We start from the raw sequence: 26,493 nt of genomic DNA, 5'->3' as shown, positions 1-26,493 counted from the left end.
TCACAAGACTAATAAAATATTTTCTTTTGAATAATATGTATTGATTAAAAGTTAGTATTTGTTCAAAAAATTTAATTTATTAATATAATATATATCTTACAAACATAATTATTAGAACACAATTTTCTAGAAAATAATATTTGTTCGTTATTAAAATTATTTAATAAGTTTCTAATAAAACATTAAACATATAACAAGGCACAATTTACATGGGTAGCTCCGGAGAGGTAGAACCCCTTCAATGATAAGTTTATTTTTTTAACTCCTATGGTTTCATGACACATTTTTTCATTTATATGTGGTAATTATAATGTAATATTTGTTTAAAGATAGTTTTCAATCATTTGACATTAAACGCTCATGCTTTTGACAATCATGGTGCTCGAACTTAAGACCTCAAGGAATAACAACAATTCTTTTACCTCCGAGTTCGCTTAATGCATTTTAGATTTTATAACACTAATTTAATTTATCATTGTGATGAAATTGTTTTAAAACCCCTAAATAATAAAATTATAATTAAATGTCTTTAAAAAGTATAGTAGTTTTAAATTAATACAATAATAACAATAATAATAATAATAATAATAATAATAATAATAATAATAATAATAATAATGTATTTTGACCCTTCAATAATCTCCTTCCCCAAGGAATTTCTCCTGCCTTCATTCCTCAGAAGATACATTGTATTCTCAATAAGAGAATTCTCGTTACAATATCATAAACAAATATAGTTCGACACGATAATTACAAACCTTGAATATAAATCATAAAATGAATATAAAAGTAAGAGAAATATAAAATTGAAGAAAACAATGATTGATAAATCTTGAGGGCAGTAAACCACGGCATAACATATAATATTTTTAATTTCCTTTATTTATTTGTTTGTTTAAAAGAAAACCAAATATCCAAGTTTGGTTATAAAGAATTAAATGAGATTGCATGTTCGGTATTGTTCATCTCTGCCACATATAATATTAGGTATTATTAGGACAAGGAAAGGCACGTATGTTGGGAGGTGGGTTGTAGTGTAGGGTTTGCGTGTTTCAACAAAATCTGGGTTTTTTCTAATTAAGTTTATATCAGATTCAGCTTGCGGTTACAAAGTTTGTTGCCAAGTTTTATATAGATGAATTCATGATGCAAAGTTTGACTCGATGATTATGTCATATTTCTTCTGAGCGAGTGTAGTCGCATGGTGGATGGGTGGTAAAATTAGGTGTAACTTTCATTTTATAAGCGGTGAAAAAGAAAAGAAAAGGGGAGATGAGATGAGATATTTTCAAAAAGGAGGACAAGTAGACGATCCAAGTAAATAAAGAACGATAAGATTTAACAGATAAATAACGATAAATATTGAATTATATTTTATATTAATTTTTAAATTATTATACTTCCATTGTAAATTGAACTGTTAAAATTTATGGATAAGAAATATTTTAATTATTTTTTATTGGAAAATAAGGAATAAACCAATACGTACATGTGAAACGAGAGTGGAAGAAAACCAGTAAAATAAATATGTAGGTATTTTTTATGTCCATGTAATGCTGCTGGTTTAAACACCATTCTTTCCTTTGGAGGAAAAGAATCTGCTAAAGCCTCTCGAATGTTTCTCCGGGGTTGTTGTGGCAGAAGTTGAAGATGAAGTGCTTGACATGGTAGACCTATGTTTCGAACCGGCCGGTAATTTCGTAAGGTTTTCTTCGGTATTGGAAGGGCTGCATGGTTTGTTAAATGACTCCAATGAGGATTCCGCACTGGTTTGGATTCCGTTGCCAGATGCAGCAGTGTCTATCTCCGCCTGGTCTAAGTCTTGCAAGCTCAAGTAGCTAGTAGAGGGTTCGTCTTCACCCTTCTGACTCCTCTCATTGTAGGGTGACCCCATCTTATCAGTCTGAGGGCGGAGAGCCTTCAATTGCTTGCCAAGAAGGAATATGGTTTCTTGACATTCAGCGAGCTTCTCGGCCGCAGCAGCTAATTCTTTGTCCTGTCGTCGACACAAACAGATCAATATCATGACCATTTCCAACACTGAAATGCGCTAGTCGGTATTTGTTAACATCAATATTAGGTTTCATAGTTGTAAACAAGACGAGATAAAATATAGTCTCACCTGCTTGTTCTTGAGGTCATTATCGGCTGCTGAACAAACAGAACATTTCTCATTCCTATAAGTGATGGAAAACAATTTTGTTATATGTAAATACACAGGCATATAGAATCAAACAACAAAGTGTTGGTGTAACTTTAAAATTGTATGAGAAGAGTGCAATGCTTACCTTTTCAATTGTTCTTCTAGTTCCTTACATCGGGCGAAAGCATCATGGTGACTTCTCTTTTCATCTTGAAGCTCATTTTCCAGATTTTCGTTTTTTTCACTGAGATGGTTCACCTTGGTCTCCAACTCCCCTGCGTGCGTTTCAAGTGACCTATACGACTCTGTCATGCACTTGAGCTGTGTCTCGGCCAAGCTGTTTGGTTTTTGAGCAGAAGCCAATTGAGATTTTGTTTCTGCTAGAAGCTGCTCAGTTTCATGTAATTGGGACTTGGTCATCTCCAGATTTTCAGTACATCGAGAAAGATCCATTTCCATGTTTTCTTTCTCCAACTTCAATTCCTTGAACTCGTCCAAAGAGATGCTGCTCATCTGTTTTGATTCATATTCCAAGACAATGTTTCCTTCATTGGGAACATCAGGATTGGAAGTCAAATTAGAAATGTGAGCACAACCATTTTGATATCTTCCTTCGGATGAATTGTTTTGATTTACCTTATTCTCTGGTAAAATAACCTTTTCTATGCAATCAGAACCATTGATTTCCACATCACTACTATTGTAGCCGAGCACGTTGAATCTTAATTCACTGGCTTTGGCTAAAACAGTAGAAAGATTGAAAACGAAATCATCCAAACTCATATTGCTGCATAAGACCTTATTGTAGGTGATGGACAACTCATCGATTTTGTGGCTTAAGCTGTTGCCATCGGAAGAGATATCGTCAAATGCCCTTGCTTCTTTCCCCAGGGACAGTAAGAAGTCATGAATCTGAGATAATGCGGCAGCTAGTTCTCGACTTACGGTTTGCAAAGTTTCTGAAGTCACCTTAGTACCTGGGGGCATAGTGATGTCCTTCTCTTCAGTTAAGCTACCATTTTCCGGATGATCCCGCCCAATGCATGTGCCACCAGACTCATGCACCACTTCCTCAGAAACACCAATGACAGAGTGCTGGCTCAGGTTGTCATGTGCATCCTGGACAGCACGTTTGATGTCCCCAAGAATTTTCTGCACATCAGCATCCTTAGACATTAATTCAAGCACTATAGAGAGCTTTGATCGAAGCTTCATAACAAGCAATTTGTCTGCATTAGATTCATGATAAACTTCTGACAAATCCATGTTCATAGACCCGTTTGCTGTTGGTGGTAGATCAAGCTGCTTTTCAGACTGGAGTTCCTTCCAAGAAATCTCTCCCAAAGCATCACCACCATTAACAGTTTCCGATGTATTGTTGTTGGTACAACCTGAAATGTTTATTGCAGCATTTGCAGTAGAATCATTTGAAGAACACGCCAACTTCTCCATCTCAAGAAAATCGTCCATATGATCCAGGTGCTTTTCATTTTCAGTTCTATTCGACTTCTCAATGCTCGTTTCCTTCCTGAATTGAGATAGCTCAGAGGTCGCACCTGTTGCCCACGAGTCGGCACAATTTTTTTTATCATCATTTCCATCTTCAGATACAGAAGCCACACTTGGAGAACTGCTAGCAGTTCGAGTTAAGTAGACTTCAGGAATCTGAATAGCTCTTGAGGAGCTGCTTTGTTGGTTGCTGAAGGTGAATTGTGCTTCTAAAGTTTGAAGCTTGCTAGATGTCTGAGCACACAGATTCCTAGAAGCCAGTAGTTCACTGTTACGCTTTGCCAAAGCTTCTTTCAGCATCTTTGTTTCTTCTTCCATTGCTAATAATCGTTCCGTGAGGAACTCATTCTCTTTCTGGAATTTCTGTGCATTGTCAAGGGAGAAGCCTGTCACAGCGGGCACATGTGGACTAGAAGGCCGGGAGGGAGACCTCTTTATTTGAGTATCTCCGTAATCCCGTCCTAAACTCTCAACCTCTAACTTCATTTGAGCAAGTGCAGCAGCGCCGGGCAACCTTTTCCGCACAAGACCACGCAGTCTTTGGCAGTCTGCTTCTAGCTTTGCTATCTTTTTGACACCCTCCATATGCTGCTTGTTAGCTGCTTCTGCAGTTCTCATGCTCATATTCCTTTCTTCATTACGAATTTCTAGCTCTTTGGAAGCTACATGCAGCTCATACTTCAGTGCATTTATTTCCCTTTCACATGATTCAATGTTACCCTTCAAAAGCTCAATCTCGGTCTCAGCTAATGATTTTTCTTCAGTAATCTTAACCAGCATGTTAGAACGTTCGTGCAAAGACCTAGAAATTGCATCATTGTCAGCATCAGACTTAAGGAGCTCTTGTTCTAAATTAGCTATCTTAGCTTCAAGCTCGAGCTTAATCTTTTCACATTGTTTGTTTTTGCTATTTATGACATCTTGCAACTTCTGTTCATGTTCTTCCTTCAGATTTCGGATTTGTCGCATGCACTCCTTAAGAGCACCATCCAAATGCGAAGCCCTATCTTCAGCAGTGAGCTTCAAAAGGGTAACAGATTCGAGATGATTTTTCAATGCCAAGGCTTCTGCTTCAGCCTTTTCCCAACCTACAGCAAAACCAACAGCACAGGTTGAGAAAAATTCGGACAAAGTTAAATATTACATTAGGCTTTGAAATTTGAGCATAGACTAACCCGAGACCGCTTCTTCTGCAACTTTAGTGTGCTGTTTCACCAGGTCTTCCTTGGTAGTAATCTCTGCATTGGCCGCAGAGAGCTTTTCATTCAAGTCCTTAATCTCATCCTCCAATGTCTGGACTTGTTCCTCGTATATTTTCACTTGATTCTCCAAACCAGTGAGGTGCGAATATGATTCCACCGAAATTTGAACAAACTTCGATTTTTTGTAGGTATCCTACTCAACAAAAAATCAAAACAAAATCAATATCTGATAAAACAGTTCAACAATTTAGATGATAAGCAGATCCAAATCTCTGCTCAAGCAGAGATAATGTAGTTCGAATTAAAATCAAGAATGAAAAGATAGCCTAAACAAGTATGCTTGCTGCACATTTTAGTTAAGTATACAAGATTTACCTGATCAGTTTGAGCTGCAACTGAAGCCAAAGCGGCGGCGGCAGCAGCTTTATCGGATGATTTTTTCTTCCATGGCCATCGACGGTCCATTACTTGAAAAACCCTTTATAGCCTATGTCAAGAAGACCATTAATTGTTTAACATTGCATGATGGAATAATGTTTCTACTTTCTAGCACGAATTCACCAAACTATTAACTGTTTTTAGTTAATCTCACCAATAATCCTAAGAACAAAGTTCAATTTTTTTACTAGAATTTACTTTGACCAAATCAAATTATTACACAACTGTCAGAAAATCAAAGTTTTCTTCTCTTTCACCACACATTTTCTCAGCTACCAAACAGAATGTCAAGTAGAGGAGGGGGAAAAAAAGCTGCAAGCTTGAAAATCTACAAAGCAGATTGTACTACCAGAATGAAGATGAACAAACAGAAGTTCGGTAGATTTGGGACTGAAAAAAACGTGATGGAGAAAGACAAGCCGTCAATTTAGAAAATGAAATATAAATATACATGCAATTGAATCAGAGGAGATTGAAATCTCAAGCAAAACCAAGTTCATCAATGGCTTCAGTTGAAATCTAAAAGATATAGAAAAAAATCCCAACACATGAAACCCCACCGACAAAAAAACTTAACAAAAATCTCAAAGGAAACATTTTACTCATCTTGAAAACGAACATCTCTATTGCAGTTAAAAGAAAAGAAACTAAATGCAGAGATGAAAACCAAAAAAAAGTTTCCATTTTTACTCACTATATAAAGTGCAACTGTGCTCTCACTACCAACCGTTTATAGTTAAACAAAAAACTAAAGCAATAAATCAACTTATCAAGCAAATGACTATATTTTTAGAATTGGCAGTATTTGATAAACTGGACTTACCTTTGAGAAATGTAGCTTTGTAGAGTGAATTTAGTGTGAATAAAAAGTGTTGTTTGAGATTTAAAGATTGAGATACTTTGGTTTTTGTGGTTTCTTGTTATTGAGGTTTTGAGAAAGTGAAAGAAGTGGTGGCAATGGCGGCGGAGGAGAGCGGCCGAAGTGATGGTGGACTGGTGGTGTTGGAGTTGGGTAAGCAAAGAATGCAAATGTTCCAAAACCAATCACCTTTTGAAGTTTTTTGATAGTTTTTCTGCATATATGACAACTGTTGGTTATATATATCCAGAAACGGTAAGAAAAGGTAAATTCTTTCCATTAAAACTAGATTCTATAACCAGCTAAAAAAACTGGAAAAAATAAGGGTAAACTACAAATTTTATCACTAAACTTTACTCTCTCTCCTATTTTGATCACTCTGTCATTAAATAGTTAACAGTGTTAAAAACGATATCATTTAAAAAAAATTAACCAAAACGAAGTCGTTTTGCATTTATATAACAGCTCATTTTAACGCCGTTAACTATTTAACGGCTGAATGACCAAAAAATCAAATGTATTAAGTTCAGTGAGAAAATTGAAAAGATTTAAAGTACAATGAACGAAATAGGAGAGAGTGTAAAGTTTAGTTACCAAATTTATAATTTACCCAAAAAATAAACTACTTATTTACCTAATTATTTGTATAATTTTATTTTTATCACTCAATTATTTTTCTTTTAAAATTATACTTAATTATATTTTAATTTTATTTTGATTACTTATCGTTAAAATATAACAGAACGATTGATGCAATACTTTTATTTTCTTCCTTGATGATATAATATTATATTATGATGATACATCAACATCACTGTTAATTCTTTTAATAATAGATAACTAAATTGAAACTAAAACAAAAATTAAATTTACTCTTTAAAAGAATAATGGATGACCGAAATAATATCCGAGTAAAAATTTATTCAACCAAATACCTAAAAAAAATAAGGGTCAACTACATCAAATACCACTAAACTTAGGCATTGTATTATTTATACCATTAAATTTTCAATTTTTTCAATTATACCAATGAACTTTGATTTTTGTTTCAATTATACCACTGAACTGTTAAATCATTAACGATATTATGACGTAGCTTATGGCTTTCGATATGGATAATGGCTGCCAACATTGACATCTCACCAAAACAACGTCGTTTTGATCCGACTGTTAACAATTTAACGGCTCAATAGTATAATTGAAACAAAAATAAAAATTTAGTGTTATAATTGATAAAACTTAAAGTTTAGTGGTATAAACAATACACCACCTAAAGTTCAATGGTATCTGATGTAGTTTACCCAAAAAATAATCATAACCTCAAGTAAATTCTGGAGTTTAATTTTTGTATTAAGTTAAATATTTTGAATGTAAATATAATCGAGTCTTATGGTAGAAGCAACATGTGAGCTGTAAGCGACGTTTGGGGAATATGGGATATTGGTGTTTTGTAAGTGTTACGACTTTGGACCACTGAATCACTCATTACACCTAATGGTTAGGGTGTTTTGGTAAATTACACGGGTGAACACTTAATTATTATCTATTTTCATTTTCATCATCGATATTTCAATACTAACAATCAAATCACCCAACATTTAAATGATTCAATTAAGCCATTGGTTGTTAAATTTTTAACAGATGAAGTGATGTGATAGTTAAAAAAATTGATATAATTATATATTTAATTCTTAATTTATATATTTTATGAATTTAATCATAATTTTAATTTCCTTCAATAAATTTAATTTTATAATCTAATCTTAACATATGACATCATTTTATTGGAGAGATTTTTCTTATTTTTAATTTATTTAGTTGAATAAATTAATTTAGTCTTAAGAGAGGTTAGGGCTGGACACAACCACTGAGCCGTTCATTGTTGTTACTTTAGATACAACATATTATATATAACTTATACTAGACTGGTAGACTGCATGCTAGAATAAAAAGGAAAATAAAAGTGTTAAAATCGGGATTTGAACAAAAGCAATATGGATATAATAGAACCATCTAAACCACTCGAGCAAATTTAGTTCTTACTTTAATATTTCATAAATCAACTTATTTCGGTGGTTAAAAAAGTAATTATTGTTTATAGAGGTCATGAGTTCAGACACCAGCAACTACAAAGATGATTAAACGTTCATTGTCAAATGGTTTAGAGTATTTAGAACTGATATTACTTTGTAATCACATTAGTTTCATGAAAAAATTTTACTTTAATATTTCATAAATCAACTTATTTCAGCGGTTAAAAATATTATTATTGTTTCTAGAGGTCATGAGTTCAGACACCATCAACAGCATAGATGATTAAACGTTTATTGTTAAATGATTTAGATTACTTAGAATTGATACTACTTTGTAATTCACATTAGTTTAATGAAAAAAAAAATCTTACTTTAATATTCGATAAATATTATGTAATTATCATATTTGTAATTAATTTTCAATATCCATTAATTTTAGTTAATTTTAATATGATAATAAAAATAATAATTTAGATTATAATTCAAAATGAATATAAGTTTAATTCAACATTTATCAAAATTTTCTATAAAAATTTGATTTTCAAAATAGCAAAAATATATTATAAATTCGAATAGTTTAAATTATAATAAAAATATAATTCAAATGGATTTAACATAAAAATTGATATTTATTGTAATTTATATATTCAAAAGAAAAAAATAGATTAAAAGAAAAATATTAAATTCAGTTTTAAAATGTAAATTCATTTTTATTTTAATCTTGCGTTAATTATAATTTAAGAAATACATATAATCTTTCCAAATTATAAACCAACAATGAATTCACTTTTGTAGTTTTTGTGATCTTATTATTTCAATAGAGCCTGGATTTGAATTTCTGTATTAAAACTTCTATTTTCTTATTTTATTCTAGCATGGAGTCTAAAATTAGTTATATATAATATGCTGTATCTCAAGTAATACCAATAATATATTATGTCCTTACCTTTCTAAGAAAATAATCGAGTGATTTTCTGTGTAGTTTTTTTATTTTTTTAATTAAAGTTTTGTATGTTACCATGCTCCGTTCAGGGATGAACCAAGAGTAAATGGTATAATAGTTTTTTTAAATTTTAAATTTTTAATGTAATTAATTTTTTTTAAATTTTATATTAAATTTATAATATAAATTAATAAATATAAAATTTTTATATCTATCTTTCACTTCCTAGTCTGTGCATTTACTGCCATGCATCATCACCTCACCACCGTTGAAATTCTTTTATTTCAGTACATGACATGTAATTTAATGCTACTAATCTTCGACCCTACTTACTTTAAAAGCTGCTCTCCACTCTTCTGCTTTAGATGCTACACATGTTTTGGGTTAAGTTTATCTTTTAATAATTCAGTTAAATTTTACCCTAGAGAATTTAAATTAATGGTCAAAGAGTGTTATTAAAAATACATAAATTGTTATAATTTGATAATATTATATTTAAATTATTATAATAATTTAGGTATACTTAATGATATTTCATGTAACTTTTCGTAACCATTCAATTAGTCTACTGCTTTTTACCTTAAGATTCCTCTTCCTAGAACTAGTGTTGTAAGAATCCGTCGAAGTTCAAACTGTTTAAGTCTTCTATTTTCACTTAAACCGATTAATGTGAATATATAATGAATAAGGTCATAAGTAACGATAACGAGAGATGGCGTGGAATTAAGATTTGAGAGATGATGTGGGTTTAAGATTTGTGCTTCATCGATTTTAATAATAGACAAAGAGTCGTGAATCAAAAAAGGATCTTTAGATTTTTATCTCTTTTGTGGTATGTTTATTTTTGGCGTTGCCTTTAATCATCTCCCCTTAATTAATCGGGAGCTCCTAGTTATTTTGCCAAGAAGAAGTAGAGGTGGGGATGAACTAAGGGAAGAAATATAGGGGAACCATTGGGAAAGAATGAGATGGTGATTGTTGATGATGAGTAGGTGGTGGTCGTATGGTGTTGATGTTCCATCACTTAGGGTGATTTTCGAACATCGATTGTTGTATCAGTGAGCTCTACAATATTCCATGGTGGTGGTGTTATGGTGTTAATCGCTTTAAGAATAAAAGAGAAAAAAAACACCGATAAAAAATTTTAGGGAGTCAAACGTGTGACAAAATGGTGCTAGATCACCAATTTAACGCGTCACATCAACATTTTATTATTCCCAGCAACGATTGATAACGGCGGGTGATCGATCTATTATAAATCGACAATATCAATGATCAAATCATTACTTTTAAAACATCAATAGGTAAAAGAAAATTTTAATCAAACAACAATGACCATTTATGTAGTTTACCCTTAATTTTTTTATTTAATGTCATTTTAAATTTTGTTAATCTAACTTTAAGTTAAAAAAGATTTTTAACTTCTCTTATTTTTTAAAATTAGATATTTAATATTTTTTGATTGTTTTAAATTTAATAATGTATCTATTTTAAAGTTATAAAATGATATCTCAACTATAGGAAGTTGCTGTTAAGTATTTTGACTATTAAAAATTACAAAATGGTCACCCGACTATTCATTATATTCCAAAATCGTTTTTTTCAGTTAAAAAATTGAAGGTCATATAAGTTGAACTAAGATATGCTAGTTGTTTGAGATTTTGAGATCAGGTCTTATCATATCTCAATCAACAGGTTAACGTCTAGCTTAGACTACCATCAAATTTTTAACGAAAAAGTACCATTTAAATGAATTGTCAAATGCTCATTTTATAACTTCTAATTGTCAATGGACTTAACAAAGCAACGTCTTATAGTCAATGGAATATTTTGTAACTTTTAATAGTCGAAATACTCAATAGAATAATATCTTATAATTAGGGTACTATTTTTGAACTTTACCATAAAATTTTTAATCAAATTGGATTAGATTAGATTTAAATTTAAATTAATCAAATTTAATTTAAACAAAAGATTATACTAATTTAATTAGCTTAATAATTTTTTTTGGATAAACTACATATAATTATTACTTTGTTTTGTTTTTCACGCAATTATTTTTTTCAAAATCATCACTAACATTACGTTTTAGTTCTATTTTACTCACTCGCCGTTAAAAAATTAATAGTGATGTTGATGTGTCACCATAAATATCATGTCACGTTATCGTTGAAAAAATAAGAAAATATCACGAAATCAATTCTATTAAAATTTTTAACGATGAGTGATAAAAATTAAAATCAAAATGTAACATTATTGATAATTTTAAAAAAAATTGTACGAGTAAAATAAAAAAATAAAACTAAAACAATAATCAGTGTTTAAATACGTAGTTTATCCTAATTTTATATCTATTTTAGAAATCATATTAGTTGGATAAGAACATGCGTCATGATTGGAACCTAGTTTTGTACAAGAAAACAGTAACTGCACAAAAGAAAAAAAATACAAGTGGCCCCTACACTTCACACGTTTTCTGCAGTGCTGGAATCCTTACGAGGAAAATAAGGGAGAGGTGTAGGCACACGTGTCAATATTTTGGTATTTTTCATGTAAATTATATTACTAGTATATATACATGATTTATATGTTGTATGTATTTATTTAAAAAACTAATTATATATGCTGTCACAGCAAAACAATTAGTGCTATATTGATGTTAATGGTATACAATAAAAACAATGGAATTAAACGTTAATTTGTCTATTAATTAATCAATGGATAAGAGTAGAATGTAGCTGTCTTCATAATCCAACAAATTATGGGATTTAATTAAATCATCCAAATTGTAAAATGAAAAAGAAGATGATAGATTCATATGAACATCAAAGAATTAGATATTAAATAAATAATCTCAAATGTTAAAAAAATTTGTTGATTCTTTAAAGATCGGTGGTCATTGTTGTGAGCTCCATCCATTTCCTCGTAGGATGAATAAATAAATGTATGTAGGGATGGTAGATTGAACAAGTGTACGATTGGAGAAGAATAATAATTAAAAGATGCTTTATTTTTAACTCATAATTTTGTCACCAAATTTCGGTGTCCTATATTAATCTCACTCATTGTTATTAGTGGTCGCGTTATCCAAGGTCTCTTTCGTCTTTCTTTTCGGTATTTTCTTCCTTTAAATCTACATTAATTGTATTAACATATAATTATTAAGTAATATCTGTTTAAAATTTTTATTTAAAAAAAATGTTTAGTACATAATTACATTCAATTAATTGAATAATTCAAAGTTTTACAACGAAGTATATGTTCAGAATTTTCTTAATCAAGTGATAACATATACACAACCTACAGACGTAACTGCTTGAACTCAAGATTTCTAAAGATAATATCGTTCCCTTTTGGCTTTTATTACTAGGATCATTTGATGGATTCAATGAAATTAAATGTCTTTTTATATGATCAAACAATGGTATTATTTCCTAAAAAAAAAGAGAAAAACGCTATATATTATTAATTTTTTAATGGTATAATGTAATTATAAGATAACATTTGTAAGTAAATCGTTAATTTTCAAATTATAAGAATTTAAATGTATGAATCGATATGAATATTTATGGTGGTCGGAATTTTGAATGCTTTGCTTTGTTGGTACGAAAGAATGTTGAAGTCTTTGAACGTATGATCACTCCCCCAAGAAATTTAGATAAACATGTGACCCATCTTGGATGGTTTTGGTTACCCACTCATCCTAAAATTACTTTGTAATCAACTCGAATAAATTTAATTTCTAATAAGTAGAAATAGAGAGATTAAACCAACCACGAGTAAATTGAATACCAAATTAGAATAATCAAAGTTGGAGATTAAAGCAACCAACGTCTAAAAAATTACAAATGACCAAAAGCTAAAAATTTAACGTCTAAGTTGAAGAAATCTTCATGAATAACTTTATATTTAACTGTAATCCATAGTGTCTATATATATGAACAATTATTTTATTAAAAAAAACTCGTATGGTAAGAAATCTATTTAAATTTATTTCCCTTGAAAATGACTTCATTTCTGCATAACCAAAGTGACCACATGAATCCAAAAAGAGCTAATTTCCACATCGGTTTGGCCCAGAAAACCATCCCAAAACAAAATAAACGATCGGGGATCCATTGGAACTGCACAAGATGTCTCCCATAAATTGAACCATTTTGACCGAACATGCTCGGAAATATCACAATGCAGAAAAAGGTGAGGGATTGTCTCTTCCACCCTGCCACAAAATACGCAATTCAAATTATCACCCGAGTAAGCACAACGTTTAGAGAGTTCTACCTTGGTGGGGATTCTTCCATGCATGACTTTCCACAAGAAAGCTTCCATTTTGGGTGGAGCTATGTTAGCCCATACCAGTCTCCAAGTAAAGTCCATAGTTGCTCCATTTAACGAAACAAGCTCACAATATCGCTTGGGAAGGTACTGGCCATCAGAGGAACCCAACCAAATGGTGGTGTCTGAGGAGATTGAGGAAGCAGCAGCTCTGTTTAGCACTGATATAAAACTGTCCCAAACAGCCAACTCCCATACGCCAAATACCGTTGGATTTAGAACCAAATTCATTCACACAACCGGATTTTTTTATGGCCAATAAGCTATAGATCCTGGGGAAAGATTCTTTGAGAGAAACAACTTCTGTCCAATAATCGTTCCAGAAATCAATAGACTTGCCGTCTCCGATGACTAATCTGATTTTGTTACCAAAGTGAACATCTGAGATGGACAGAGGGCATGTTATATTTTTCCATACCCAAGAGTTTTTTCTACCCAAAGGTTGAGGGCAGCAGTGCTTATTCGTGATAGCCATACTTTTCGCCAATAACTTTTCTCCAAAGACAATTATGATCCTTAACCGAATCGCCAAACCCACTTGTTGAGCAAGGCACAGTTTCTAATCTTAAGGTCGAAGAGACCAATGCCTCCACGGGATTTGGATCTGCTTAGGAGATTCCAACTAACCCAGTGAATGGCTCTAGAATAAGTGGAACCCCAGATAAACCTGGCTATTATTTTATTAAGCGTCGATGCTGACGAACACGGCATTTGGAAAATGGACAAGAAGTACACCGGTAAGCTTGATAGGACGGACTTGGCTAAGGTTATGCGTCCCCCAAAAGAGAGCATCCTACTTTTCCAACCATCAAGGCGATTTTTAAATTTGTCTATGATCGGTTTCCAAATGGAGGCGGAGATTCCAACTAACCCAGTGAATGGCTCTAGAATTAGTGGAACCCCAGATAAACCTGGCTATTATTTTATTAAGCGTCGATGCTGACGAACACGGCATTTGGAAAATGGACAAGAAGTACACCGGTAAGCTTGATAGGACGGACTTGGCTAAGGTTATGCGTCCCCCAAAAGAGAGCATCCTACTTTTCCAACCATCAAGGCGATTTTTAAATTTGTCTATGATCGGTTTCCAAATGGAGGCGGAGATTCCAACTAACCCAGTGAATGGCTCTAGAATTAGTGGAACCCCAGATAAACCTGGCTATTATTTTATTAAGCGTCGATGCTGACGAACACGGCATTTGGAAAATGGACAAGAAGTACACCGGTAAGCTTGATAGGACGGACTTGGCTAAGGTTATGCGTCCCCCAAAAGAGAGCATCCTACTTTTCCAACCATCAAGGCGATTTTTAAATTTGTCTATGATCGGTTTCCAAATGGAGGCGGAGTTCGGAGAAAACCCGAGAGAGACCCAAGTAAGACGTAATGAACCACTGCTGCAATTGATTAATGACGTCCAGTTTTGGACTCTTGAAGGGTGGACGTTGACTTCGTATAGGACAGTTTTCTTAACATTGAGTTTGAGGCCGAGGAAATTTCAAAAATCATGAGAATCCTTTTTATATTTTGGACATACACTTCTTCAGCTTCGGCGAAGATAATAAGGTCGTCGGCAAATTGGAGATGGGAGATCCGGAGCTCGTTTTCGGCAACCAGCACACCCTTAATAAGACCCAAGTGCGACGTTGGTGAAGGAGAGAACAAAGAGCCTCCCCTATTAGATTGAATAGTAGTGGGGAGAGGGGGCAGCCTTGCCTAAGTCCTCGTTTTATGTTAAATGATTTAGTCGGAGAGTCATTAACGAGAACTGATATGGACACTGTCGAAACGCACAGATTTATCCATTTGCACCATCTATCACTAGGGATGGCAACCCGTCCCGTTTAAAAAATCCGTACCCGTCCCCACTTAAAAAATCGCGGGGATTTAAACGGGAATCTCCATCGAGTAATCGGGAAACACCGCGGGGAAACGGATATCTCTGTTTAGCATAAACGGTTATTTAAACTGGTATCGGACCAGGTATCGGGTTGGGTATATATATTTAAATTAAATATATAAATATTATATATAAATTTTAATTTAAATTAAATTTATTAATATTATATATATATATATAATAATTATTTTTAATATTTATCGGGCCGAGTAATCGGGTAATCGGGGCGGGGATTACCAAACCCGTCCCCGTCCCCGTTTAGCATAAACGATTTTTTCCCGTCCCCGTTTATCATCCCCGAACCCGACCCGTTTAATTCGATTTTCAGTTTTTCCCATCGGGTTCGGATTTTTTTGCCATCCCTATCTATCACCAAAGCCCATTTTGCATAATATAAGGTCGAGGAATGCCCAATCAACAGTGTCTTATGCTTTCCGAAAATCAGCTTTGAAAATGAGTGAGGCTCTTTTCTTTTGTAATAGCTCATCTATGATTTCGTTGGCGATGAGGACACAATATGCTATTTGTCTCCATGGGATGAAGGCGAACTGATTATCACCCACTAACTCGTGCATATGAAGTGACAGTCTGTTTCACAGAATACGGGCCAGAATTTTATATAAGCTTCCCACTAGTGAATAGGTCTGTAATCTTCAATACCAGAAGGGACATCCTTTTTAAGAATTAAGGTCACAAAGGTATGATTAATGGATTTATCCATCTCGATTATATGTTTCGAGTTATATATGTGAATGTCCGATCGTGATTCTAGTAAGAACCCCGTAATGATAGCTTGAACTCTGAAATTGCATAAATATAAACATAAAAAGGAAATGATATGAAATAATAATTGAAATGATGGAATGAAAAGAATGAGGAAGTTGTTTGAAGGTGATGGAAGAGTGATGGTTGTTGTGGTTTAATGATAATGAAAATAGATAGTGAAATATGAATGGCGTTGTCGTGGCAAATAGTGTTGTCGTGGTAAGTGTTGTAAGGTTAAAGTGGATTGTGACCCGTTAGCTATTTGGAGCTAAGAACCAACAATATAAAAAGTTGGAATAGAAATGGTAGGGTATGGAATGTGACCCACTAGCTATAGATGAGCTAGGAACCAACACTATAACAAAAGGAAATGGATAAAGACTACAAGACTATCTTGAAGCCGATAAAGTTCTACAAGAGAACAAGAATGAAAGCAACCTCTCAAAGATGTTTTATATATTCAAATGTGTCTACAAATAATCTCAAAGGTGCCTGTTTATAGTGTTTCTAAGCAGCATATGAAAAGACTTAAAAGATGAAAACATTCTCATCAATTTAGCAATAAAATGCACTTGAATGCTTTGTCTTCTTATCTTCAAGGTTGACTGAATATTCTAAGATCATTTTGGTGATGAATCTAGACAATTTGAAGCTGAAATTGTTCTTAATTTCGTCCAAGGGGTGGAAGACTCTTGTCATTCCATGCTGAAAATTGTCTTAACAAGTGAATTAAATCACCCTTCATTGCATGCTCCCTTGAAGAATATGAACAACCCTTGAACTTAGATGATAACAATCAGCTTTGAATGCCTTGAATGGGTGAATTTAGAGTCCTTCAATGGCTTGTCACTTGGCTGAAATTGAAAAGACTCTCCCTTGGCTCAAACTCATCCAAATCACCCATGCATAAAATTCCATTAACAAAATTCCAGCCTGCACTGTCTTCAATAAATCGATCATATCTCAAGCTCCCGATATCGAATTAAGGTGATTCAAAAGGCGTTGGAAAGCTAAGAGATAGAGGAATAATTTCCAATTGATTTCTAGAACCAAACACATCTGTATCGCATCTAGAATTGGAAGACATTCTGACTAACATTCTTGCATATGATGAAACCATTCAACTTCTCTCATGCACCTAGACACAAAGGTGAACTTTATTCAATATTTAATTGAAAACATGCATGAAACAATTAAGAGTTAATTTAATAAATGAACTAGTTTAATTAATGAACTACTTCCCTAAATGAACTAGATGATTTAAATGCAATGCATGCTTGAATGAACATTACACTTATTAAATGCAATGAATGTTATGCAAACTTTAAATTCTCATGCAAATTCATGCATAAGCAACGTAAAGTATTCCTCCCTTATTATCCTTCCTTCATCACGTTCCAAACTTGATGTAAACATACTCTCCATCGTTGCTTGAAACTCCTTAGCCCTTGCTCGTGTGATGGGGTCACTTGGGTACTTCTCCGGTCTTTGCTGTTGGCGATCATACCATTGCCCTTACAGAAGGATTTGTAAAACTTCATCACTTCATTTTTGATATGGACCCAGAATTTCTTGAAAAAGTTCATGTTGAAGCCATCCGGTCCAGGAGCTCAGTTACCATCTTATTTAGCAATAGCAGCAATTTTCCTCTCCAACTCATCAATGGAGTCGGGATTTCTCACCCCGGAATCAACAACCCACTTTTCAGAAGCTTCTTTGATTTTCCTGAGTACCATAGACACATTAATTTTTCTGATTTTCCTGAGCACCATAGACACATTAAAATTGGATATTATCCTTAGATTAATTTAATCTTTTGAATTTTATACACTTGAAATAAAAAGGTGGAACTCTAAAAATTATTACTCTTTTCTAAAAAAAATGAAAATGAGACTTTTAATCAATATACACGCTGTCGGAAAAAAAATATGTCGAATATACTTCCTCGTGAAGAGAGGATTTTAAAAGAGGATTAGTGAATTAAATAATTAAAATCGAAAAATAATATCTCTTTTTATAGTCGAAGATTAGGGGAAATTCAAGAAAAAGATTGGGGAAAATTTTATAGAAAAATTTTCAATTATCTACATGGATTGTAAATTTAAAAAATAAAATATCTTTAACCAGATAAATCTGAAATAAAATTAGCTCGGATGTTTTAATTGAGAAAAATTAATGTGGTTAAGGCCTAAAATATAGGTTCACATAAGTATCGAAAATATAAAGACAAAGAAAAAGGCAGCAACAACGGTATATGTCCGTAGACTTCATCTTTTATTTTATTATTCAATAAAAATAATTTTATAAACCTTTCATCAATTTTGCATCTCATTAATATGAGATACAAACAATTTCTTTGCATGACTATTTTACCAATCCAAAGGAGCATGAATGCCGAGTGGAAATTATACATTATAACAATGACAATTATTGGCCAGCTTTGAAATTAATTAGAATAATGATTTTATCTCTGTGCAATACTAAAATTTGTTTAATCATTGCCAACTATATATTGTATTTCGTATATACATCTTAACTAATAATACTCGCCTAAACATGAGTTTAGGCATATAAGCCCATCCAAATTTATGACATCTAAAGATTTTTAAAAACATCAATGACATTAATATAAAATTTTAGAAATAGAAATTCACTTTTATCTTAGTTAATAAGCTTTATTCATCTTTTAAAAAATTCGAATATTTTTAATTATTTACAGACATGCTATATAAAGCAAGAATGTTAAATCATCAAAATTGACCATCTAAACTTTCACAGCAATAAAATTTATTAACGTTATTATTTGTCATGTCAGCATGCATAACGATTAATTTTAATAAAATAACTTCTTTGATTAAATTTTATAGCTGGAGGACTCGATTGGAGATGCGAAAGATTTTATTTTTTGAAAAAAAAAAATTAAAGGACTTATTTTACAAATAAGCCTGATAATAGTGTTCTTTTTGTTATAGCCTAATAGCAATTTGTAACCAATTAAATCTATGTTGTATTTTTCAAATAATCATTTATAATTATTTTATTTAAAAATAAACATTTTATTTTTTTTATAAATTGAATTGATTTATTGACACAAATTCAAGCAAAGGGTTTATAATAGAGATTATATAACTTTTAAATATAAGAAAATAAAAATCTAAATTAAAGGTCCAACAATGGTGATAAAGTGATGGAATTATATCTGTATATCTCTTTCCCCCATCTTCAATCATATAAATCACAGAATTCACAGCAGTCATTAAAAACCACTTGTTTCTTTTCTTCTACACGGGTTCAATAATCTCAAAGTCTCGACCTTTTTGCTTTGCCACCAGGCACCAGTCCGATTCCAACTCGGGACGACTCGGTGGATAACTCGCCATCTCCATGCATTCTCCGAAGCTATCATAGAGTCGGTGGATAACTCGACCACCTTTTCAACAATGTGTGATTCACTCGAGCTAACTCAGAAGTGAGTACCACGAGTAAGAATCAGAGCTCTGTTTTTTCTAGAATTACCAGATTGTTTTCTCAGCGAACCCATGAAGTAAAGGTCCAGATTCGGTCCACAAATGGCAGTACCCTTTGAAGTCGTCGATGTTTACGAACCTACCGGAGTGTACCGAATCCGAGCGGGAGATAAATCGGAAGTTTTTAGATTTTTTTTATAAAACGTAGAAGCATTTCCTTATAAGTTTTTTTAGATGTTATAATAATAACATTAACAGAATTAAATTCTGTTTAACGCATATAAATACGTTAAACATAAGCCATAAGCCATAAATCACCATGACTGGTGGCTCATCCGTGCGTATAAATACGTCTACGCCGTCGACAAATCAGGGTGATGAAACAATAAAAATTGAATCAAAGCTCGCAAAGAAACAATCCAATTCAAGCACGTCGCTCAAGTTTTCCCAATGTCACCGACAAAAACCGTAGTCTATAAGCAGAAATGAAGCTGATACCGACAGCCACTGAAGTTACGAATAACCTGAAAATGAACCGTCCCTTAACTTCTCAGCTTAGTTATGGGTGGATTTGCTAGCATTCAAGGCACGACAGCAAAGAAGAAGAAGAAGAAGCAGCAACAGAAGAGTCAACCGTCGGTCAAAGGGCGTCCTGTATGGTCAAACATGCTAAGTTAACTAGTTTAACGCATCATATCAATATTTTATGACTGCAGTAATGACGGTTAATTGCGAGTAATAAATTTATTATAAATCGATAACATTATTGGTCAATTTGTTACTTTTGAAATTTTAATGAGAAAAACAAAACTTTAATCGAATATTAGCAACCATTTATGTAATTTATCCTTTTATTAATACGCATATGTATTCATAAGATACTTTTACTTTTTGTTATTTGATCTATAAGTTTTCTTTGATAAGTCATATTTTATTTTAATATTGGAGGTTCAAATTATTATAAGTCTCCTTAACTTTCGGTTTATTTATGACCATGCAATTTTTTCAATATAACTATGAAGTTATGATTGATTAAAAGTAGAAAAATGTCATTTGATTAATTGTTATGAAATCATGATGAAAAATCCTTGTTTTAAAAATTATAAATATTATGAAAATTAAAATTCTTTTTCTACAAATACTTTTAAAATTTAAAAAAAATTAAGCTAACAAATTTACTCGGGTTAAATCTATAAAATTCATAACTATTTTTTCAATATACAATCGAACCAAAATTTTCTTTATTAGGATGTATTCCGTTTAATAAAGAATATTATCCCAAAATATTAATTGACCAATAAGAGTAATAATAATTAACTCAGACTCCCATTCTATTTTCACTGAAGATTCCTTCTCTATATATCCCCAACGCTTCTTTTTGTCATAATCCACTTTCTCACTTAAATTCGTTATTGGTCAAACTATGTCGTTAATCCCTATATCTTTAATAACTTGTAACTTTAGTCATTGAACTCGAATTTGATCAATGTAATTTTTTACACTTTTTGAATTTTAAAATTTAAATCATGATCTAAATGATACGAAGGTAATATGTCTAAATTACGAGGATTTAAATTGATCAAATCAGGGAACAAACATTAAACTTATACATAATATAGATTGAAACTAATAGCATGATTTGGTTTATCAAATGTTACGATTATTATTTGAATTATATCTGAAATTTTAAATTTAAAAAAATACAAGGTGATACGAATCGGTCTGAATAAGTCAGAAGAAAGTCTTAAAGAACAATAAAAAAAAATAGAAACCAGATCAAAATCCAAAAGCATATGGTAAATAAATATGTTATGTAACCCTCGGCTAAAATCTATTATTTTCAACAACAAAAATTCGCTAGCTGTCTAAACATTTTCTACGAGTCTCTAGCTGTCTTTTCCTTCTTCAAAAAGAGTAGACGTAAAATGTCTAATGTAATAATTATATTTTAATAAAATGCCTAATACGATACTTAAGACATCATTAATATTTGAATAATAGCATCTATAGAAGATCTCCCCCAATCAATTCATAATAAGAAAGGATAGAGACATGGAAAGATGTCAGGTTTGCATAAGACAATCGAGAAGTAAACCAAACAAAGATTCCAAAGTTATAACAAATGTTTTTGGTGTGCCACGAATTATATTATTTGGTAGGAGTATTTAACCGCAGATTCCTTATTAAAAATTGATTATGACAAAACTACTTTTTAAACCCTTCCCCCCCCCCCAACAATAAACAATGCTTAACTGACCTAAAGGCATAATTAAACTACAATTACCTTGTTTAAGACAGAGGCTAAAGCATGTTACAAGCCCGGATTATGCGGACAGAAAAGGCTGTCTTAATGCTTAATTCTTTTGTGATTAAAATAATAAGCATCTCACATGGGTGTTTGATGGGAAATTGAGAACCCTATACCAAATTCAAAGCCCACTCCTCTAACTCCAGTCTCTCTTTTTTCATGATATAAAAATAAATACTATAAATCTGACAATAAATTTTATCTATAACTTTTAAGTAAGATTTTAAGTTTAAATTTTAATGATAAAAAAATAATGCATGAAAAAATTACATTTCGTTCATAGATTTAATCTAATTCGATTTAAATATACTCATAGTTGGTATGCATATGAGACACCAATAAATCATCTAATCTATACACTATATTGATTTATGATACAGACCCCAAATCCGATGATAATGGTTTATGGGGACGGTGCCAAAAGTGTATGATACAGATAGAGGTGGTGTAGTGGGAATTTGTAGCAAGTACTTAGGGTTATGTACTTTGATGTTCAAACCCTAAAAATCCACCTTAGAAGACAATGACGGACCAACTAACACCATACATATGTCCACTTTCTCTTTTCCTCAATCACAAATCTGTGGGTGCCTGACGCTTTGGAACATTGACACGTATCCCAAGCTTGGCTGTACCATTCTAAATAGTAGAGAACTTATAAAATTTAAAGAATGAAAATAATTTTTTAATAAAAAAATATTAAATTTTTTAAAATATATTATAATTTTAAATTTTTAGGAGATTACTGTCCCAACCCATCATCCGTTCCATCCCTGGCAATCTTGGAGTGACTAACAGTCGACTTCTATCTCAAACCTTTAAGCAAAGCAATGTGAGGACTTGACGATTTAGTTGGGCAATGATTGATTAAAAATTCAAATATAATTGTAGTAGTAAGCTGAAAATAAAAATTATCGTTAAATATGTAAAAAGATTGTATAAAAATAAATTTATTGAATTTTAGTTTAGTTATTATTATGTTTTGTTGTAATAAGGAGTATTTATTATTCGATTAAAATTGAAATAATCTAATTAGTTTCATCAAAGTGCGTTTGATTAATAAAAAATTAAATATTTATTTTAAATTTTGATTATTAATTAATCCGATTTAAAATCATTACTATTAGTTAAATTAATCATAATTATTACACACTATATATGTTAACCCAATCCAACTAAAATCCAGACCCAATAATAAAACTCTCGCTTTAGACCCAAATAAATAATATAACTTAAAATATAGTACAAGTTTATCTAAAAATGGGTGCTCTCTCCTTTCAAGACTAATGAGAAATGAATCTAATACTTCTCGATCATGAATATTCGAATAGGAGGTCTAAATACGAATAGCGAGCTTACTTATACTTGATAGTAAAATTGGAATGATTCATAAATGTTACTATAAGGTAAGAAGTTTAACAGCAATTAAAAGCTATGTAATTTTTTCTCTAATTAACTTAGTGACGACATTAATTTTAGTGTTAATAGTTGATTGCATGTATTTTTTATATATATTGTTTCTTTATTTTTCTTCAATCTTTTTAATTTTTAATAACTATACCTTCGTAACACACTTTTTTATGTCTTTACGACACGTTTTATGTTTTTTCTCTCGATCGTTTTGCTCGTTCTTTTTGTTTAATTTCATTAGGGTTGAATTTGACAATATCTCAACTAATAGGATGCCACTTATTTGTTATCCTATTGATATTCCCTACTTTAGACCCTCAAATTAGGTTTGGATACGTAGTTTGCGTTTGAAGATAGTTTTCTCACGATGTTCGACTTTGATTTATTGTTATTAATGGTCTTTCAATAGTTTGATCCCTTGTATGGTCCTTGTTTGATCTCAAATAGTTAATTTCTCGAGTTAATGATTATAAAAGCATATCCTAATTATGTGTTTAATTTACATTTTGAATTATAAACTTTCGTTATAGTTTTAGATACTTCATATTTTTTAATAAAACTAACTGTTCCTATTTGCATCAAAAGCTATATAATCTTCTCTCTTAAATTCAGCAATCAATATTTAGTTATTGGCATCATCAAATACTGCAAAAATGTGTTGTAAAGGCAATTTGGATATGAGGAGAACAATTCAACATAACAAGAGCATCTAAGTATAGGTATTACAAACAATGCAGAATAGCAGAGAAAAGAATATTTTTGTGCATTTTGTATTTTTGGTTACAGTTGTAGGGGTCTACATATGCATGTGTTCAAGACTCCTAATAGGAAAGCCAACTATACAAGAATATAAAAACAACTACGAGTTAGCCTCTAAATTAGACACAAATCAATCCACCTTAAACAAGGTGAAAGTCAATTAACACACCCTCAAGCTAGAGCGCATAAATGTTTATCATTCAATATGTAGAAATCTTTCTTCTTAAGTGCTTTAGCGAACATATTAACAATTTAATTTCTTAATGACGTAAAAGGAGTGCAAATCTTATCATTAACGATTATATTTCTCACAAAATAACAATCGATTGTAATGTACATTATCATTTCATGAAAAGCAATATTACTTTTGCAACTTGATTATCATCGTGCATGGGAATATGATATGAATAGGTGATATTAAAAATCTTTGAGGAGAACTTCCAACCAAAACAACCGTTTGAGCCATGACACGATATTCTGCTTTAGTGTTAGATCTCGATATAACTGTCTATTTTCTAATAAAGATAATGATATCAATCTCAATGACAACTAAAGAAAGAACCCAGAACATAGGAGAAAAATTATTTAAAAAAAAACTTAAAAAACAGATTTTTGGTTATACTAGTCAAGATTATTAATAGTAATTCTAATCACATAATAAACTATTAAAGAACTCAAAACATTTGAATCACATTAAGATGATTTGAACACCAATATTAATTATAATTTTTTTCTTCAAATATCATTGTATTACATTGATTACCATGTAAGCAAAGAAAAGAATCATTAATGTTAGAGCATACATAAATAGAAGAAATCCAAAGGGATTGGCCAACTAGCCTTCACCCTTTCCATTATTATTTGATATATAAAATTTATGGAGTTGCAGTAAAGCTGTACTTTTTAATCCATTATAAAACATTTTTTTATTAAACTAAAGGTAATTACAAAGTACAACATGTTTTAAGTATCCTCAAACATTTGACAATAAACACTTAATCATCCTTACGGTCGCTGGTGCTTGAACCCTTGATCTTCAGGAACAATAACAATTCCTTTAACCACTGGGGTAAGTTGGTTCATGCTATAAAACATAAATTTTATAATAACTAATATAAAAAATGGATTATTAGAATATATACAATAAGAGATATTTTTTTAATTATACTTAAATTTTATTTTTTTTAAATTAAATTAATTCAAATAATATGAAACAAAATAATAAATTGTTTTATATATTAAATTATATTCGTAATCTTCAATTACGTATGAAATAAGATGTTATAAAATTATATTTTATACTATTTTTTATCTATGATATTTACAATCAAATATTTTAATCTTATATGAAAATGACATAATGTAAAAATTAATTCATAAAGTGTCTAAATAGTCACTTTAACATTTTTTAGAGTATTTTCGTCCTTAACATTTTAATTATTTTTATCAAAATAGCTCATATTGGATGAAAATCGTTAGTTGACTAATAGTTAACACTTGTTATGGACATTATATTTTCATATGTGTTTAATTGATGACGTGTGACATATCATGACATTAATTTGATGACACAATATGTCACATACCAATAATTAATCACATGTAGAAAATATCATTTTAACAACATGTGTTAATTGTTAATCAACTAGTAATTTTCGTCCAATATGAACTATTTTAATAAGTTAAGGTTAAAATACTAAAAAAATAAAAACTAAAATAATCATTTAGACAATAATTAAAATAAATTTTATAATTATCCAAATATAATAATATACCGTATGATCATAGATGACCAAACTAAATATCCTAATATATAGAACTATAATTAAACGAAAATTATAGTTTGACTCGAGAAAAATGAGTCTCTGTTTGTAAAAAGGAAGGGGAGGAAGCCCAAGAAGCAGCCTTGAGTTTCGGCCCACCCCTCACACAAACATCGATGCGAAGCAGCGAATATGCTCTCTCTCTGAGGCAGTACCAGCAAGGTGTTTAAAAATATCCTACCCGGATGATCTGGTTCATTGGCCCGTCGACCCACTCTAAAATTACCGAGTATTTATAAAAAAAAATGCCTAAATTTTTAGATTGAGTACCCAACCCACTACTTTTAACGGTTTTCCAGGTCGAGCCCTAATGATTAATCGGATATTTGTCGATGGGATATTCGGTTTCTAATATATTTTTTATTTTTATTTAGTATTATATTTTGTATTCATAATTCTCAAATTATTTAACTATAACATTTTAAATTCATAATTTTTTAAATTATTTCATCATAACATTCTAATTTCTTAAATTATTTAATCATAACATTCCAAAATTATTTTTTAAAATATTTATTTTAACTTCAAAATATTTTGAATTTAATTGTATTTTTTTATTTTTAATGAATTTTACCTTTCAAAGATATAATTGAATTTTTAA

At 31.3% G+C, this 26,493-nt stretch overlaps 1 protein-coding gene across 1 annotated transcript; it reads right to left on the bottom strand.

The window, feature by feature from the left end:
• Positions 1 to 1,511: 1,511 nt before the first annotated feature.
• Positions 1,512 to 6,361, bottom strand: LOC120160870 (filament-like plant protein 4). The gene is made up of 6 exons (XM_039171197.1): positions 6,116 to 6,361; positions 5,230 to 5,341; positions 4,828 to 5,047; positions 2,289 to 4,740; positions 2,123 to 2,177; positions 1,512 to 1,996 (listed from the first exon to the last, which is right to left on the bottom strand). The coding sequence occupies exons 2-6, from the start codon at positions 5,317 to 5,319 to the stop codon at positions 1,565 to 1,567; spliced, it is 3,249 nt and encodes a 1,082-aa protein (XP_039027128.1). The 5' UTR covers positions 5,320 to 5,341; positions 6,116 to 6,361; the 3' UTR covers positions 1,512 to 1,564.
• Between the last annotated feature and the right edge of the window lie 20,132 nt (positions 6,362 to 26,493).

The sequence above is a fragment of the Hibiscus syriacus genome, unplaced genomic scaffold (assembly GCF_006381635.1).
Source record: "Hibiscus syriacus cultivar Baekdansim isolate YM2019G1 unplaced genomic scaffold, ASM638163v2 tig00111393_pilon, whole genome shotgun sequence".
NCBI lineage: Eukaryota > Viridiplantae > Streptophyta > Magnoliopsida > Malvales > Malvaceae > Hibiscus > Hibiscus syriacus.
Note: the sequence above shows the minus strand (reverse complement) of the source record. Positions and strands in the feature narration are given on the sequence as shown.